The 19,130-nt window shown below is 39.0% G+C and overlaps 1 protein-coding gene across 5 annotated transcripts in view; it reads left to right on the top strand.

The window, feature by feature from the left end:
• Positions 1–19,130, top strand: part of KCNIP4 (potassium voltage-gated channel interacting protein 4) — a 402,031-nt gene that overhangs the window by 342,532 nt on the left and 40,369 nt on the right. For all 5 annotated transcript variants that reach the window (XM_050896300.1, XM_050896299.1, XM_050896298.1 and 2 more), the window contains one exon: positions 710–834. In XM_050896300.1, coding sequence (XP_050752257.1) covers positions 727–834 — 108 coding nt within the window. In that variant the 5' untranslated portion in view covers positions 710–726. The remainder of the gene's footprint in view (positions 1–709; positions 835–19,130) is intronic.

Below are 19,130 nucleotides of genomic sequence, written 5' to 3'. Positions count from 1 at the left end.
ATTTAAAACTCTACCTGGAAAAAAAATGCATTGCTATCTCGCATTCTTTTAGGGCTGCACTCAGCTGTAAGCCTGGAATGTGTATATCCACGTTCTTATTCACCTAATGATGAAGTCACTAAAATACTCATGTTCCCCACTTAGGCTGCTCACTGTGAATAATCATGTTGCCCTGAAGGGTTTGTTATACAGTACTCAAAGTACAGTGTATTGTTGAATATGCAACATCAGTCTCACACGCTTTCCAAAGCACAACTTCACAGTAAAAGAACACCAAGTATCCCAGTCTGATACAGTGAATTCACATCTGTTAACTAACCAAGGGAAAATTTCTGGTATTCTGGAGTCACTAAAGTTTTATAAAATTGTTTTCTTTGCTCAGAGAGTCATAGAAACAGAAGAGTCATTCTGAATGTTTCATGCATGCCCTTGCAGAATGTTGGCTTTCCAGTTTATTGCTATTTGTACTGATGTGATAATATCTAGACTGCTGGATCATCACTGCTGTTCCATGTTCTGTGCAGCGACTGAAGCAGACAGATACCCTTTCCCTATGAGTTCAAAATGAACATGCCATTTGTCTTTAAAGATGCAAAAGCTGTTCTTTAAAAGAATGTCATTTAATTTTCTTTTTTTCTGCAAGGGTTAGCTATTTCTACATCCTGTATTTCTTGTTGAGCTTTACGTCTCTGTCTCTTGTATTCTGCAGACACTGTAGAAGATGAAATGGAAATGGCCACAGTACGACATAGACCTGAAGCTCTTGAACTGCTGGAAGCACAGAGTAAATTCACAAAGAAGGAACTTCAGATCTTATATAGAGGTTTCAAGAACGTAAGCACTTCCTTTTTGAATTTACCATCCATTTACAGGATAGGCCACTGCAATCTCAGCAGTGTAAGAATGACTGGCAATGAAGCTCAATGGGATTCAGTAGCTAAACACTTCTTCTCTGGTCAGGTGAGGAAGCACTCACTCTGCAACAATTGGGCTGTTTTACAACCAAAAGATGCAGACAAATCAGAAAGTATCCAGAAGAGAACAAGTATAACTTAGTACAGTAGGACTTTGTTCAAGGACAGATTGAAAATTGTGTTGGAGTTTTTTGTCTAAATATGAAATAATGGGAGAGAACATAAGTCCTGAAGAATTTGGTCAGTGAGAAGAAAGATTTTTATTTTTGTGTTCACAATACCTATCACAAGAAGTGATTGGCATAAATTGTACTAGAGGAATTTTTTGTTAGGTGGACAGCAGTAGATGACTTCTTCAGTCCTTCCTAGCTCCTCAAGCGTATAAACTTGTCAAATCCCTTTACTGGGAGTCATTATTTGTGATTTTTTTTTTGCTGATGTATGTGCTCTATTGGCAGGTCCAATGTTTGTAGTTGGCGGGGATCCCCACTGAGGACCCCAGTGCATGAGTGCAGTCTGCCTCCTTTTCCAGTGTGTACTTGCTGTCCTGTGATGCTGGGCTTGGTGCTGGCATGTAAGGCACCCATGGTTAGTACAGCAGAGAAATAAGACACAAAAAGATTTTACTAAATATTATTAAATTCTGGCTCTATACCAAAAGTAAGAGCTGCCCCTGATTTTATTAATACTATTAAAAAAAAAAAAAAAAAAAGCTGTTTCTTAAAAAATAGCCTTTTTCTCTGTTTTATTCTACTATCTTTCATGTGATTAACACTTCTATAGGATATGTCATTAACATTGGTTAGAAAATACTTGATATTAAAAAAACTTGAATAATAGCAATTGCTTGCAAATCATGAGTGTGTAATGTTAATCCATGTACTCAGTTGTGCATACTGCAACTGTGCATGTGCTAAGTCTCCTGCTGAGCTGGAGGTAAAGATAAATGTAATTACATTTATCACCTTTTGATTTAGTTTTTCTTTCACCCTTACAAAAGGGCCTTCTTCTTGCCCTTGGCATTTACCACTCAAGTGAAATTGTGTAACAAAGTATAATAATGCTAAAAGCACAATGGAACTCAACTATGGAATCAGAGAGAATATTTTCAATAGCTATTACAAGAGGTGTAAATCTTACAGAATTCTTAGATATCATGTATTTTGTAATGAAAGCAAGCCATGCAAACAGATGTTTTAAAACTACAGTTTTATCGAAAGCCTACAATGCAAGTAAAATACAGAGTCACTTAATGTGTCCTATCTATATATCACCCTCAGTTCTAGAAGGTATATAATGTTGGCATGTTAGTGATTAACAGTGATTGCTCTTAAAAGCTTTTCATTTCCTCAGGGTACCAGAGAACATTCCCCTGCTAATGACAGTATTCCCTAGGTATTGAAAATCATGAACTAATGTCCCTAATTGTCTAAGGCAAAAAGGTACAAAGTATAGTGGATAAAATAAGCCTTCTGTCTATTTCTCTAAGAATAATTATTTTTAGAGTCTCAGAAATTAAGTACCTTGATAATTCTCTGCATAAAATGAGGTATGGAAAAAGAGAATAGGTTATAAGAAAGTATTTTAATTGATTACTGTTTTACCATTTTTTGAAAAGAGGAATTCCAGCTCTTCATATGCTTTTGTGTTCTAAGATGTAAGTTCTACTTACATCAAAGGAGTGTCAGTGGTAATACATGGTAATACATCTTTATTCAGCTGTTTCATTTCCTTATCAGTATGTAATTCAAGACATGTGTGTATAAATATCTTTGACTATTTAGAGCTAATGAGCATGAACTTCAGGTTTTTTGTGTTTAATATAATTGCAAAATTATCAATTACTTTCAAAAATGCTGTAAAGCATGCCTGGGGCTGGTGACTGTTATAAGAGTAAATCAATTTAAAGCAGTAGACTTTAGCCCAAGCATCAGACTTCAGAAATGAAGGATTTCAAAACTTTCAGTTGAGTTGGGATTTGTTTTGTTTCTCGTATTTGTCAGTTTCTACTGAAAAATGCTCTACTGCTCTATGAGCAGCTTGCCTATGTGGATTAGGTCATCTTTCCGGTCACATATCTAGCTTTTACTAAATACACTTTGAGCGGCTTTGGTGGGTACTGATACAGGATGGCATTAAAATGCCTCCTGTGATCTGCGCTTAGACGGTCTCCCCCTGACAGTGCTCAGTCATCCACTTGTGTCTGCCACAGGCCACCTCCCTTCCCGCTCCCCTTCTTTCTGATCCAGCTTAACACTATCCTGCCAATATCTCCACCCCTGTGTGCTTCATGTGTGTGCTTCATGCGCCAATATATACAGGGGACCACCCAGCTGGAAAGCAGCTTTGCAGAAAAGGACCTGCGAGTCCTGGTGGACACCAAGTTGAACACGAGCCAGCAATGTGCCCTGCGACAAAGGCAGCAAATGGTATTCTGGGCTGCATTAGGCAAAGTATTGCCAGCAGGTCGAGGGAGGTGATTCTTCCCCTCTACTCAGCACTGGTGAGGCCACACCTGGAGTCCTGTGTCCGATTCTGGGCTCCCCAGTACAGGAGAGACATGGACATACTGGAGAGAGTCCAATGAAGGATCACAAAGATGACTAAAGGGACTGGAGTGTCTCTCCTAAGAGGAAAGGCTGAGAGAGCTGGAACTGATCAGCCTGGAGAAGAGAAGGCTCAGGGGGGATCTCATCAATGTGTATATTATCATGTATATCACTACCCAAAGGAAGGGTGTAAAGAAGACGAAACCAGGCTCTTTTCAGTGGTGCCCAATGACAGGACAAGAGGCAATGGGCACAAACTGAAACACAGGAGGTTCCTTCTCAACATCAGGAAATACTGTTTCACTGTGAGGGTGACCGAGCACTGGCATCGGTTGGCCAAGGAGGTTGTGGAGTCTGCCTCCTTGGAGATATCCAAAAGCTATCTGGACAAGGTCCTGGGCAACCTGCTCTAGGTGGCCCTGCTTGAGCAGGGGTGTGGGACCAGATGACCTCCAGAGGTCTCTGCCAACTTCAGCCATTCTGTGATTCTGTGATAGTCTGTTTAATCATTCCACTAGGAAGGAAACTCCACTGAAAATATTTAATGAAACACACAGGCACACATCTTTAACATGACACCATCAAAACCTGTGCAGAACCTACCTCTGTACTTTATGTTTTTCACCTGATGTTTGCCTGTCTTACTATCTCTTCAACAATTTAATTATATAAAGCAAGATATGTTAAGGCATGAATTTAAGTTGCTGTAGCTTTGCTGACATCATGCTCCTGTTAGACTACATTTACAGTGTCCCACTGCACAGTAGCATCAGCATTGTACTGCACACTGGCAGGAGCTCAAAGGAGCTGTAGTGCAGACTGAGGTCCTAAAGGCAATGTAGCTAGTATCAGCTGGCATAGTCACTACATGTGCTCTGGTTATTTCAACAGAATTATGCCCTATATATGGATTTTTGCTGTATTTGTATCACCAATGAACTATAGAGTAACTATTGCTAGTGATCACCTGGTATTTGGAATCGACATGCAGTAGTTAAGCTAGTTCAACCATAGCAATTAAACTAGTTACTGCTTGTTAGTCTAGGAGTGAATGTTGGTTTCAGGCAGCATTTTCCCATCTGTAAATCCACAGATTGCCTATCTCTTTACAGAAAGAACAGACAGCAACTCTATCCTTATATAGAGTCTAAAAAAAATGGGAATTTTTCAATAGTTAAACTCTAATACTACCGGAAGATAAAGTATCTGTAATAGTGCAAATATTAATAACCTTAATGAACACAAAACTTTAAGCTTTAGAAAGGACAAGACTCCATACCTACTGTGATGACGGCAGATATAAGTTCGAAACTGACACTTCTTTCTGAAGAACTTGGGTATCTCTATATTACAATAATGCCTTAGGTGTGTCAGAAAGTAATGAATAAGCAAAGTAGATTTTTTTTTCTGTATATTTTCAACAGCCTTTCTAGTATGTGCATTTTTCCCTCTGTTTTTATGCAAGCATGGCAGGGAGAAATAGGTCCCAGACATGCTAAAGAAAAAACAATTGATGAAACAGAAGAAAAGCAGTACTCAGTCCTTTTACCTCAGTATCCTGTTTTCAAGAATGGCTGGATAAGGGAAAGAATATAAGAGTAAGGGGAATTTAGAGTGATAATTCCCCTAACATACTGTTCTGTCACCTTGCACTCTGCTACTGAAATACTTCCTGTGCTGAAAGTTAAAACTGCATCTTTGTATTTTACATACTTTAACCAAAGTTTCTTCCATAAACTGATAATTCCTTTTTGAATCTACCAGGGTATTTTGACATCTACAGCATCCTGTGGGAAATTAGCTCCATACCTAAGTATGCCTTCTGTGAAAAATAATTAATTTCTGTGTCAAACCCACTGCCTTTTATTTTAATACGATATTTATAGTATTTCTGCTATGAGAAAATGAGTAACCATTACCATTACTTCTCCAAGACATTCACTGTTTTACACACCTCTAACACATTTCCTACTTAGTCCCTTCTCTTCCTACCAGAAAAGTTTTTGTCTATATAATCTCACTCTAGCCTGCTGATTTCCCTGAATCCTGTCTAGTTCTAGGATGCCTGTTCGGATATAGGGATGACCAGAACTTCTCACAGCTTACATCCAGTTATTTATTATTTATTACTTCAAATTAATTACATATAGTTGTGACTGACTTCAGATGAGAAAGCAGCAAGTACTCCTGTATTTCTGTAGTGCTGGTGATTACAAAGTTTGATTTATTATGTGGTTTTTACTTATACAAAAATAAAAATGTAAACCTTTAAAGATATTTTCATCAATTTGATTTTCCAGTGTAGGGAAATTACACGCCAAATCCAGCAAAAAGTAATTCAAGCAGAAGGAGCATAGGGTCTCAGATAGCATCTCTGTGTGTATGTACACACCTGAAAGCTTCAGAGAGTCTCAGATCACACTGTAGTATAGCTGATGCTCTAGGAAGCAAGAAGTAGAGGATAACTGCAGGGAAGGTCCAGAGAGTATGAAATGCCTATCTTGGCAATGGCTGTTTTGGTAGTAGTCAAGGTCAACATCTAAAATACAAGAGGACATACACTAAAGCAAACATAAGGAGGTGGGATAAGCACCTTCAGATGACCTAATGACTATTACAAGGAAAAGCACCAAGGGAGAACTTATGCCTATATTCGATAATTTAGCCATTTTAAAGCTTCTATACTATCCTTCAAAAATGAGCTTAACAGAAGTCCTAAGCCCTCTCCAGGCTCAAAAGGTTGTCCCCAGCACTCTGGTTTTACAGTGTTCCTGCACTCTTGTTGATTAATTGTTGCTCAGCTGCCATCACAGTGGGACCTCTCCATTTTGTTTTTGGCTTCCTGTCATCCCATTTCTTGTAAATTGAAATTGTGATTGCTGCAGTCATTAACCTTTCAAACCAACGGCTCTGTGGCAGGCCTAGTACAAGTGGTACTTCACAATAAATTGCACAGACTATCAAGCATGCACTCAACATGTGGTCTTTCTTTCTCTTTTGTCCATTGATAGGTCTCTCACAGTTTTAAAAATGTCCCTGAGCTATGGCACATTTCCATTTTAAAAATACTTAGATAATGCTTTTGCTGCACAAAAGATGCTCCTGTGCTAAACTTAAATGTTAGTGATCTTTTAATTTTGGTTGATTATTGTCATCAAAAATTCTGTTGAACTCTATGTTGGGAAACTACTAGACTTTCCCAGAAAAGTGAAAGGATTTTTGACAAACATTGATCTTAACCCGCTGTATATCAGAGAAAGTGTAAATTGAAGTCATGCATGCATAAAAATGTCCCTGGATACATACTGTAGCTTTAAACAGGCAGCTGCATACTTGTGAAATGTATTGGGAAAACAACATTTCTAAGATACCTTTCTTCCCTATTGCTGTTAGCAAATGAGGCAAACAATGACAGTAAGATAATAACTCTGATAATGTTGCAGCTCAAAGATAGGTTCCCCCATCACAGTACCCATCCATGTAAGAATACGTTTGTGCATAACTCAAAATATGCTAATTTATTCAAAGATTTTTCCATTTCAATTATGGTTTGATGGAAGCATTGTATTACTGTATGTTGCATTTGTGAGTCTCGCAGAAAGTTTAATGAAAGCTCTTTTTATAGGTTATAAAGATCATTTATTCATTGTCTAGAGCATTCGAGTTTTGCATGATAAAATACAGCTATTCTCATTGTCCTTTTCTGGAAAATTCCTTCCCTTTTGTTTGTTCTTCTGTTAGTCTCTTACAGAAAAAAATAAGTGAAAGTGCTTGTTTTATCTAATTAACTATATTTCCAATCTAATGAGTAGGAAATGAAAACATACGGTTCATGTCATGTGGGTTTATCCATCTAAGGCATATCTCAATACCCAACTGTAAGAATATTCACAGGATATTTTTGATAAGTTGGACTAGATCACCTCCAGAGGTCTCTTCCAGTGAACAGTTCCACCAGTTTGTGATCTGAACTGCCCACATTCAGATTAGACAAGTAATTTAATAGACAGGATTAGCTAATGGTTTGAAACTAATTGCTGTTTCTGTATTGTGCACAGCAGCCCAATCCCCTCAAAACCTCAATACACTTCTAGTGTGAATTTTCGCATTCTTAGCTGTAAAAAGTTTCCAGAAATAAATAAAAGCTGCATAAATACTTACTGTGGAAATTCAGGTTGATGTTTGATACGGCTTTGTATCTAGGTAATGTTGGCACTCTGACATTAAAAAAGAATTTGGGATCACTGAGACACAGAATCTTATGTCATCATTAACATTAGCTGACAAGGAAGTAAAATTCGAAGTTTTGATGCTGATCTTCAAACACCAGTTCTAGACCTCATATGATAAGTGCTCATATTATGTATTAAAAGCTCTCTAAAATTATCTGTGCTAGACCCAGTGGTATGATGTAGAAAACTGAAGTTTAGCACCAGCTCTCATTACAGTCAGTTTCTTCAGAGATAGAGCCTACGAACTGCAATTAAGGAAGCCTACAGGATGGCAAGGAAGCCACTTAGGCTGGCTAATATAAAACACTAGGTACAAATATTTATCTGAATTTATATCCCTCTCAAACACTGTGGGTCTAAATATTAGGCATCTTCATGAGCTACAGTGATCGGCTGAGAACAGGTGCCTGAAAGAACAAGGTAGCTTTATCCACATTTGGTATAACAGCCTGGTAGTTAGAGCATTTTCCCATGTAATGACAGTTTTTAAAAGTGAAAGAAAAATTATAAATTTGATAAAAGTAAGTGGGACTTAGAAGAGGAAAATTGAATTGGTGCACTGAATAAAAATAATTTTCACTATATAAATAATTTCTCTACTCCTGCAATTTTTTTTTTTAATGATGAAGATGAAGGCTAGGTATATACTGCGCATTTTGCAGTATATGCCCTAGCTTGTACAAAACCTGAAATATCTCAAAGTAATATTGAGGGTACTGAAGTTAAAGTTTTCAGACGGGTTTAACTTTTCTTTTATATTTGTATGCATGATATTCTAGGAACACTAAACATTTTTGTTTTGCTCATTGTAATTGGAAATTACTTGGTAAGAAAGGAGGTATGAGAAATGTATCTCAGTGTCCTACACATGGATGACTTTTACCTTTACGACTATTCTGTTTGCACAGCCTCTGATCTATGACTAATAGAGATGTACAGTTCTGTCTTTTACTTCTGTCTTTCTAATGTAGTTTCTAAGATAATCAATGTCTTGATTAGAATTTATTTAGTACAAATGGAAAACATGTTCCCTTGCGTTATAAAGCTGACAAGGTACATAGGCATTTGACTATACAAGAGATTAAAAAAATGGGTGATGCAAAGAGTTTGAATACCTCTGTGATGATCCGAACAGAGATTTTGAAAATCCATTCCATTTTCCATGCTTCCTTACTTAACCTTTCCCACCTGTTCTAAAGCATGACAAGAGGCAAAGACAACATAATCCTCTTAGTTTATATCTCTGGAACACCATATTTTATGAAGCAGAAGGTTTCACACTGCAAGAAATAACACTTTAGCTTGGATCAGCTATCTGAGTCATCAGTGTCTCCCATCTCACAGAGTCAATAGGATGTCTTCAGTTCGTTGTGATCCCATTCAGTTCTACGCTGATTCCATGTGTTTGTATGTAATGAATAAATGCAGATTCAAGATTAATACAGACCAGAAGAGAGAGAAAAAAACAAAACTGAGCATGAGTGACAGTTGCATTAGTGCAAGAGTATTTTGCCCCTCACATAGGTCCTCCAAAGCTTGTTCTTGCAGATGAGGTAGCTTACAGCTTAAATGTTCTTTTCACTCTCCCCCACGGAGTCCTAGGACAGCAAGGAAGGTTTCATTTCACCAGCTGTCAGTGCAGTTGCTTTTCCCTCAAGATTTGATGACTGTCTGTAGAAGTCCTTGGGTTACACAGCATGTAATCTCAGCAAAAGCAGGATCTTTCCAGATGCAGACTTTCTTTCTGACCAAACAGAAGAGAACCTGAAAGAAAAATACAGGTCAGTTAAAGGCTTCCACCTAGTTCTCCCGGCTAACATGAAACAACACTAAAACCATTTGACCTATATCCCTCTGTGACTCTGAATATCAAACAGGGGATGGGTTGCTCTACTGGGTAACAGTGCATGAAACATGCCCATTGTGCTGAAAGTTTTTGTAGAGGTTGCCATGGTTTAACCCCAGCTGGCAACTAAGTACCACACAGCTGCTCGCTCACTCCCCCCATCCAGTGGGATGGGGGAGAGAATAAAAAAACCCAAAACCACCAACAAAAAAAATCATGGGTTGAGATAAAGACAGTTTAATAGGACAGAAAGGAATGAAAAACAATGATAATGACGATAATAATAATAAAATGACAATAATAATACTAAAAGAATTAGAATATACAAAACAAGTGATGCACAGTGCAGTTGCTCACCACTCACTGATCGATACCCAGTTAGTTCCTGAGCAGCAATCCGTCTCTCCTGGCCAACTCCCCCAGTTTATATACTGGGCATGATGTCATATGGTATGGAATATTCCTTTGGCCAGTTTGGGTCAGCTGTCCTGGCGGTGTCCCCTCCCAGCTTCTTGTGCCCCTCCAGCCTTCTTGCTGGCTGGCCATGAGAAGCTGAAAAGTCCTTGACTTAGTGTAAACACTACTTAGCAACAACTAAAAACATCAATGTGTTATCAACATTATTCTCATACTAAACCAAAACATAACACTATACCAGCTACTAGGAAAAAAAATAACTCTGTCCCAGCTGAAACCAGGACAAGATGCTGACCCCTCTTCACAGTGTATGAACAGCAGTGTTGTGGACACGAAGAGGATGTATATACAAAGAAGCACCAACAATTTGTCTTTTCAAATAGACACAGTGATGACACCTGAACGGGTTGTGCCTCATGCATATAAATAAATCTGTTAAATAAGTAGCATAGAAACTCCAATAAAATAGAACAAAATAAAGGAATTTCTGAATCTTACTAGAAAATCAGATAGTAATAATTCAAACTGGAAATTAACACCTCCCCATGTTAGAAAACTCCTGTGACTTAGTCAGCCTTAATAAACTAAACAATAGACAACTGCATAACGAAACTCCAAGCAAGTAAACCTAGAAGCTGGATATCATGTCTGCTGTCAACAGAGATTTCTGTAAATCATTCTTTTCTATCTAGAAAGTTTTTTAAGACATCTATAATGCACATAGCTCAAACCTTCATTTTTAAAAATAGTTATTATTTACCAGTTGCGGTTCAGATCAATTGTTTTCTCAATTTTAGATGACTAAAGAAAAACTTAGAAAAAAACCCTTGCCGAGGCAGAATTTTGTTATTATGTTTCAAAAGCACCGGCATTCATTTACTAGGGGCTTAGAGGGAACTTTTCCATATTTCAAACAAGGCTATGTGAAAATCTGTTAACAAACTGAGCAATAAATAATGCTTACATTCATTATATATTTCCTTCAGGAGTTAGTCAGGAAACTTGAAACTTTTCAAATATAAGAGTAAAAATAATTTGGAGGTACAGTGTGACAAACCTAGCGTACAGTTGTCAGTCATCACAAATTTACAGACCTTAATGCATTCAGTGGAGATACTCGTTTCAATTAGTCTCACAGTTGCTGGCAGAGATTGAAATCTTTTTGAAAGTTAATAATGAACTCAGTCCTTACACTTCTATTCATCTCATGACTTACTGCTGTTCATGGAGATACCTCCCGTCGTGTTCACTAGGGAAAAACTGTCATCTAGCATACCAAGGACTGTCTTCATAATAGTGATTTCTTACTTCTGAATTATCTCTGAAAAATGTAGATGCCAAGTTGCTAATTAAGCAGCATATAAAAAGAGCATGATTTTAAGCACCCAGTATCAATAATCATAGAACCACAGAATGGTTTGGGTTGGAAGGGACCTTAAAGATCATCTAGTTCCAACCCCCCTGTAATGGGCAGGGACACCTTCCACTAGACCAGGTTGCTCAAAGACCCATCCAACCTGGCCTTCAACACTTCCAGGAATGGGGCATCCACAACCTCTCTGGGCAACCTGTTCCAGTGTCTCACCACCCTCACAGTAAAGAACTTCTTCCTTACATCTAATCTAAATCTACCCTCTTTCAGTTTAAAGCCATTACCCCTTGTCCTATCACTACATGCCCTTGTAAAAAGTCCCTCTGTGGCTTTCTTGTAGGCCCCCTTTAGGTACTGGAAGGCTGCTAGAAGGTCTCCCCAGCGCCTTCTCTTCTCCGAGATGAACAACCCCAACTCTCTCAGCCTGTCTTCATAGGAGAGGTGCTCCAGCCCTCTGATCATCTTCGTGGCCCTCCTCTGGACTCACTCCAACAGGTCCATGTCCTTCTTATGTTGGGGGCCCCAGAGCTGAATGCAGTACTCCAGGTGGGGTCTCACAAGAGCGGAGTAGAGGGGGAGAATCACCTCCCTCGACCTTCTGGTCTCGCTTCTTCTGATGCAGCCCAGGATACGGTTGGCTTTCTGGGCTGCAAACGCAGAGCACCAAATACCTCTAAAGCTCTTCTTTACTCTAAAAAAGTCAATATTATATTTTGGTGGACTTGTATTGCTCTGTGTGCTTGTCAGTCCCTTCTTTTTGAAATTGGCAGTACCCTGCCCTGTGCTCTGGTGTGCCCTCAGTGGGGCTCATGGTAAGGTGTGCCATCAGTCATGCCAGGTTGACACTTGATGCACAGTATATACCTTCTGCTCTGCCAGCCAGCTGCTCAGTGTAACTCATCTGCTGGTAGAGCTGTTTTCTACCACAGAGCTTTCATGAGCGTCAGTATGTGATATCTGAGGAATATAAATGTTTATGTACTAGAATATGAGCAGCAAAATATCTTCTTTGGCTACAGCTCACTGCAGTTACTTTTTTGCTGCATCTGGACTAAGCATTACAAAGCTTGGTACTTGAGTTATGTGAAATTGTTGGATTTTGGTTTCTGGGTAATCACTAACATTAGAGAAGTAAAATTTGGTGCAATGCACCACTGATGATGTTGTCATTTAAAAATCTAGCGAGTAGACACCTCTTATTCTCCTTTCTCCCACCTGTCCCCTTTTCTTCTTGAGGTGAGATGAATACTAACTGTAACTGCTATAAACACTGCACATTGTAACACACAGCTTAGCATAAAATGTTTTAGTAAGCCAATTCATCAGTTGAGAAAAGTGTTCAAAAAATCCCTCTACTTGGATTTCTTGCTACCAGTTTTCTGACTTTTAAAGAGTTTTTGTATGAAACATTATAATTCTGTATTAAATCCTGTACTAAGTTGTCTCCCTGTTACACTGCAATTCAGGGGCACAAAGTGGACACACATATTTTCAGGTGGGCATCCTAAGCCTGCAAAATGAGAGGAGAGGGAATGAATAAATCTTCTGGTGATACTTCTGGATGGTGCAGTTTGACAACTTTCATCCTGATTACTTCAAAACTTTATAGACAAAATCTTATTTGTGCTGGACTCAGGGATCTGTTCTGGATCCCAAGAATTTCCAAGTAATTTTGGATCTTTGTAATTTTTTCTTGTTTAAATTCGTGATCAATTTAAAGAAAATCAGCAATGTGTAGGTTTTGTCAGAAAGCAGTGAAACTATCAAAAGTCCTTTCTTGATTTCAACAGAATTAATATTAGAAATGTCTTTAGATCTACATCTGTGCTAAAAATAAACACTGGTAAATCTTCAAATAAAACAGCAAATCACAAGTGACAAAGCATCAAGGTCAAGTCTTTCAGTGTCATGGAAGTTTATTACAAGTCTTGGGCCCATCTGCATTTACCTTTGAGTGAAAGTCTAAAATCCAGTATCTAACAGAGCCCATATTCTTTAGATCAGCTGGACAATTGTGCAGTTCCTCTTCACTCCAATTATGTGAATGATTCTCATGTTAACTTTCAAGTAAGGGAATTTATTCAACTCATTCAATTCCATTGTGAAATATACTTAAAGGACCATAGATAGGGTGAGTATAACAGAAGAAATAGGGGCCAATAGCTCAGAAGACAGCATGATTCAGTAAACACAGCATGAAACTAGAAGTCTAAAGACTCTAGACTTTTGGCTTTCTGGCTGGCTTATTAACTGCCACACACCTTTAAAAGCCTTAACTATGACACTAAAAAGCCTTCTGGGTTGCAAGAGAGCATTATACCAGTGCTTCGCTGCCTGCACAGGATCCACATTGACAACTGCCTAATTTAATGTCTCTGGTCTGACAGCCAAAACCTTTTAGAGTGTCCCTGGCTATCTGAGAGATTGATTCTCATCAGCCTTTGATCAAAGCCTCCTCAAACACGCCCTGGGAACAAAGTGGGGAGCACCAGTAGCGGGGCTGGTGGCTGTAGGAAACTGAATTTTCCCAGGAGCTGGAGATAGCAAAGTTCATCCTTATGGTAGAGAAAAATGAACACTGAATGCCTCGGCGTTAAGAGTGAAATGTGTGTTCTGTGGGCAGTATATTTGAGTGAGACCGTGACTCATGACCATGACTCTTTACCTCTCCATGACCAAGTTCTATATCTGACAAGTGGAAAAAACAGTAACCTCATGCCTGAAAAAACACTGATCTAGGAAGCACTCTACATGGTATTTCTAACAATTATTTACTTGCTCCATTTATGCATCTCTGACACTGTGACCAGCTTCACTGTGGCCTCACGAAAAGAAGAGTCAAGAATAATTTTTACAAGTAAACCCCCAGTAGCTGGATATAGCAGTATTTGTCTCCGGCATGCTATCTACCAGCAATCATAGGTATCGGGGCAACAGACACATGGTTGTGCTTGTGATTAACAACATCAGCACTAAGCACTGGATCTAAGTGCACAGGAAGCGTATTGTACAGGCTACCAAATTTGGATCAATAGGCAGGAAATCCAGGTTCAATAACTAACTGCCATATTGTCCTGCTGAACAAACCCGTTCATCTCACATTTTTTTTCACCTCTTTCCTAAGTTTTTAGGGCATAAGCTCTTTGTCAGTGTTCCTTCATGTTCTGAATAATGAGTCCTCAGTAAAAATCGCAGTACAATGGGTGATTCATTACTATTAACAAAGTTTTAAAACAGGCAATGTTTGTTACCTTCCTCCAGAGCAAGATGAGAAAGAAGAGTGACACAACATAAAACAACAGAGAACTTTAATATGAAAGCAGATGCAAAATTAGATTCAACTTGACACCAGAGAGTAATGGAAAATTTGTTAATCAGTTTTTAACTACCTCTATAGATTCACCAATTCTGGATACTTGTAACGTTTAGCTCCTGAATTTAAATTGTTATTCTTCTAGGCTAAAAATCCTGCCTCTCTTAAAGTCAGTTGCAAAACTTCATTGATTTTAATGGAACATGCCCAAATGTCATGATGATGTTTTGACCCTCTTCATGTGTTTTTCACTATGAGAATTGCTTCTTAAAGATTCCAGAGCTCTAGACAGAAATGTGACAATTACAGTTTTATTCAGCTGATTTGTCCCCCACCACATTAACTGTCTGTGATGAAAAGAACTGCACATTCCTTCAGTCTGTCAGACAACTGTAATTTAGTGGTAATTGGCTTAAAATCTTCCAGTCCAGTCCCAGAGGAAGATATTCCCATGATGCAATACCAAAATGTATTCTAATTATTATTTTTTTACCAGTAGATAAGCAAGTACCTGTCCCTGTTGCCCTGTGCTGGAAAAATCTGATCCTTTTTCTGGTTTCTTCAGAATATTTTTTTTTTCCTCCTACATTAATAAGCCATGAAAGAGTATGCATCCCAAGCCATTCAATTGGGAGCATGTCAGGCCTCTTCAGAGCTCTCAGTTGTTCAACAGAGGACCTGAAATTGGAGGTTTCAGGTTTTGCTCTGCAAACGAGATGCCTTTCTCCATTTGGTCATTGCCTTCTGCATTCAGAGTTACTGGGAGCAGCATCTTTTGGGAAATCTCAGGGCACTCTAAGAAGTCTTCTGCTTCATTTCACAATGAAGACCTAATTAGGATCCTAAGATTGAAGCCCATCCCTTTTCTATTAATGTAACTGTCTCAACACTAAACAGTCCACGAACAGGCTAGAAGCTTATGCACAGGGATCAATTATTTTTCTGTTTCTTATCTCTAAGTAGTATAATTCTCCAGATTTGAGTCTCATATCGTCCCTCAGACTTGACCAAATAACCATACTGAATCTGATTTCCAAAAAATCCACTGCACTTCCAGTAGTGTTGAAAATAAATAAATGAAGTCATATAGCATCTGCTTCACTGAACAAGAGATGTAATACCATCCCCTGTAATAGAGCCCAAGTTATAACAGCCTTATTTTCTTATTCTGTTCTCAGAAGCTGCAGTTATGGAACAAAGACAAATTTTACATGCCATAAACTTAGCAGGTTTTGCAAGAAGTTTTTATGCCCAGCAATGTCAACCTCAATGAACCTCCATAAGGAATGATACAACTATGAGAAATGAAATCTCTTTCTTAGGCCTACCCTGTATGATAGATAACACTTTTTCAGATGTGTCTGATTCTCTAGTTATCTTTTTCCCTTGTTATTTGTTTTAACAGGGAAATGTCTTCTGCTTCTTTTTTCTTCTCTATGCTGTTCATGTTTTCACAAAAATATGCCAGCAACTATCAATCAACGTTTATTTGAGATAGGTTTATCTCAGTATTCAGTTCCAATGATTTGACTTATGCTACACATTTTAGATATGCTACCAAAAGCAACATATTGAGTATCCACATATGAGACAAGGAAAGCTTCAGAACAGTCTAAAGGAGATTTATGTAGTTTATTTAGATTTTCTGCTGTGCTAAAAAAAGTTATCAGTTCATATTCCTGACTAAACTTCAAATCCCATTCTGATGCTTTTCTCGTATCTTTTACTGAATTATAGAAACAATACCTGATTTGTAAGTAGCAATGGTACATCTCCCCTGTCTTATGGAACTGTTCACTCCTCCTTCTCAAAGGCATTTAGATTTATGGCCCAAAGTATTGCCACAAAGCCCGCTCTGGCCCTTCCATGATCACTATAAACAGTAGAGCTCTAGTGGTCAAGTACCTTCTCCATATCGTGGACCCATGCTCTGGGGAGCCCTTTGGGCAACAGAATAAAGGAGATGTCGGTGAGACGTGCTGGCAGGCTGGACAAGCGCAGATGTGACAGTGAGGTTTTGGTACATAGAGAGGAGAGCCTCTGACAGACATTGAATGCCAGAGCGCCTCCAGGATGAGGCACATTGCCCTCACTGTGTGAACAGGGAAGAAGCATTTCTTCCCACAGACCACATCTCTCGCTCACTCACAGCAGCTTCATGCACGTCATTGCCTCAATTGCTTCTGATTTTCACCACTGTACTTGGTGAATCAGGTCCTGTTTATGCTAATGGCAGGCTCAGTTGTATAAATATTTATGCAGGTAAGCACTTCTGTTCTTATGTTTGCAATGCTGGAGCCCTTCTCCCGAGAGAAAGTGTTGTTAGTCATAGAGAAAGCAAAACCTTTGTTAAAGGATAAAGGTATTACTATATAAAATATAAATAATGAGCACAATGTTTGATTTCCAGTTTCTAACCAGCTCCTCATTGACTTTTATGCTCTTCGCCATTTCTGCGAGCTGACAGGATTCTGTAGGAGCTGAAATTCCTCGGTGCTTTTTGTTGTAGTTAGTACTAACCAAATATTGATCTGTCTGCCTTTACCATTGCATGTCTTTGAAAGAACAAAGAACCACCACTCTGAAAAATACTGAAATAACATGAGTTAGGACACGCTTTCAGGCTGAGAGTCTTTCATGCAGACGTGTGTCCTAGGAATGCAAAACTCACGGTGTTCTTACTTCATCATTAAAATGAAAATTTGATTTGGTGTCAGTACTTAGTATCAACATCCAGCTGACAAACACAAAAAAAATCAGATCAGCATTTTAGACAGAATATAGGGTTTTTTCACCCCTGACACACTGAGGTTGCTTCATAAATACCTTGTGCTAAATTCAGGCTTTCTCATTTTCAGATATGGCTATAAAATATTACTAATCATGATGGTGCAAGTCTGCTAAACCTCAGCAGAACGTTGTTAGTACAGTTACCTCCTCATTGAATCTTCCACTCTTCAAGGGTACAAGGAGCTTCTAGGGAAAACAATAGCACCAACCGAGGTTCTAAATTCTAACTCCCTTGTGTAAGAAAAACAAAATAAAGGCCTCTATGGTTTTAAAGTAGGGAATTGACCTATACTCAAATATTGCTGTTAGGGACTGGTGATGTCCTCCATTCTGCTCAAGTGAATCACTTGAGTGGGTCTAAGGGAGTGCACCTGAGCGACCAGCACTTGCCAGCGAGGAGCTATTGCTCCTCCTCTCACCTAGGATTTCAGTCAATTTGAAGGGACTTGATCAAAACACTCACACAGGAACACGTGAAAGGCAAGTCACAGAAGCAGTGCTCACCTAAATACAGCTTCTCCCAAGAGGCTGAGTACCTTGTCTTTGCCAAAGTGTTTACAGCAAACTGCACCACTCAGTATCTGAAGCATGGGTTCTGCTACATTTAGTTTAATTATAGCTCCTGCCTATTCGTGAAGTCAGGATTGTAAAATGCTCTCCTGTAGTGACAAGGGTGGGCAGAAACAGTAAGCACCTTTCAGATGCCAGGGACTCATCCATAAAGTTTGGTGTGTCAAGCTCTGGGGTGAGCTTTTAAGTTCAAATCTTTAGTCATGTTTTTTCTGTTGTTTTACTGCCCAGTGCTAATAATAGGAAACTAAAAATTACACTAGTTAGTGGGCATTGCTAAACAAAGAATGGCGCTGATTGAAAGCGCTGCTGGCACCTCGCCCGCTGCATCGTGGAAGCAGCCAAAGTGTTGATTGTTATTTACTGTGTGAAGCCACACATGCTGGATGTGAGCCAGTTCCTTTATTTCTGCTTGTTTTCTTCTGAAACTGCCACAGCAAGTAGGGAGTGCAAAGAGGCTTTTGTTCATTACACTATCTTCCAGTGGGACGCTTAAAATCTTGTACATCTTTGCTGTGCCATTGGGAAGCATTATCGTAACTCTTCTACAGATGGCTAAATAGAAGCAAGAAGTTTTGTGTTTTACCTGATGAGAAAGGAGTTTTTACGTGTATTTCACCAATGGATGTCAACAGAGGCTGATGCTATCAAATCCACTGACTTCTACAACGTTCCTAGAAATGTAGACTGTTGCCACTGAGCTATGAAATGAGTCTACAGCTTCTGTGACAGAAACGATAATGCAACAACCTGAGGTGTTGCCTCTGTGAGCCTTCAGCTGAAGTAATTCTACTGTACTTTAGATCAGGGAGGAAAGATCAAAAGGAAGGATGTCCCTTTAGATGCAGTAATTAGTGCACTCCATTTGGGGATGCCTCCTGTATTCTAGGCCTCCCTTCAAAAACTGCTTATGCTTTACACCTGTAACCATAAATAGGTAAATTCATAGGAAGGTGTCGTGGTTTAACCCCAGCCGGCAACTAAGCACCACACAGCCGCTCGCTCACTCCCCCGCTGGTGGGATGGGGGAGAGAATCAGAAAATAAAAAAGAAAACTCGTGGGTTGAGATAAAGACAGTTTAATAGGTAAAGCAAAAGCCGCGCATGCAAGCAAAGCAAAACAAGGA

The sequence above is a fragment of the Gymnogyps californianus genome, chromosome 4 (assembly GCF_018139145.2).
Source record: "Gymnogyps californianus isolate 813 chromosome 4, ASM1813914v2, whole genome shotgun sequence".
Taxonomy (NCBI): domain Eukaryota; kingdom Metazoa; phylum Chordata; class Aves; order Accipitriformes; family Cathartidae; genus Gymnogyps; species Gymnogyps californianus.
Note: the sequence above shows the minus strand (reverse complement) of the source record. Positions and strands in the feature narration are given on the sequence as shown.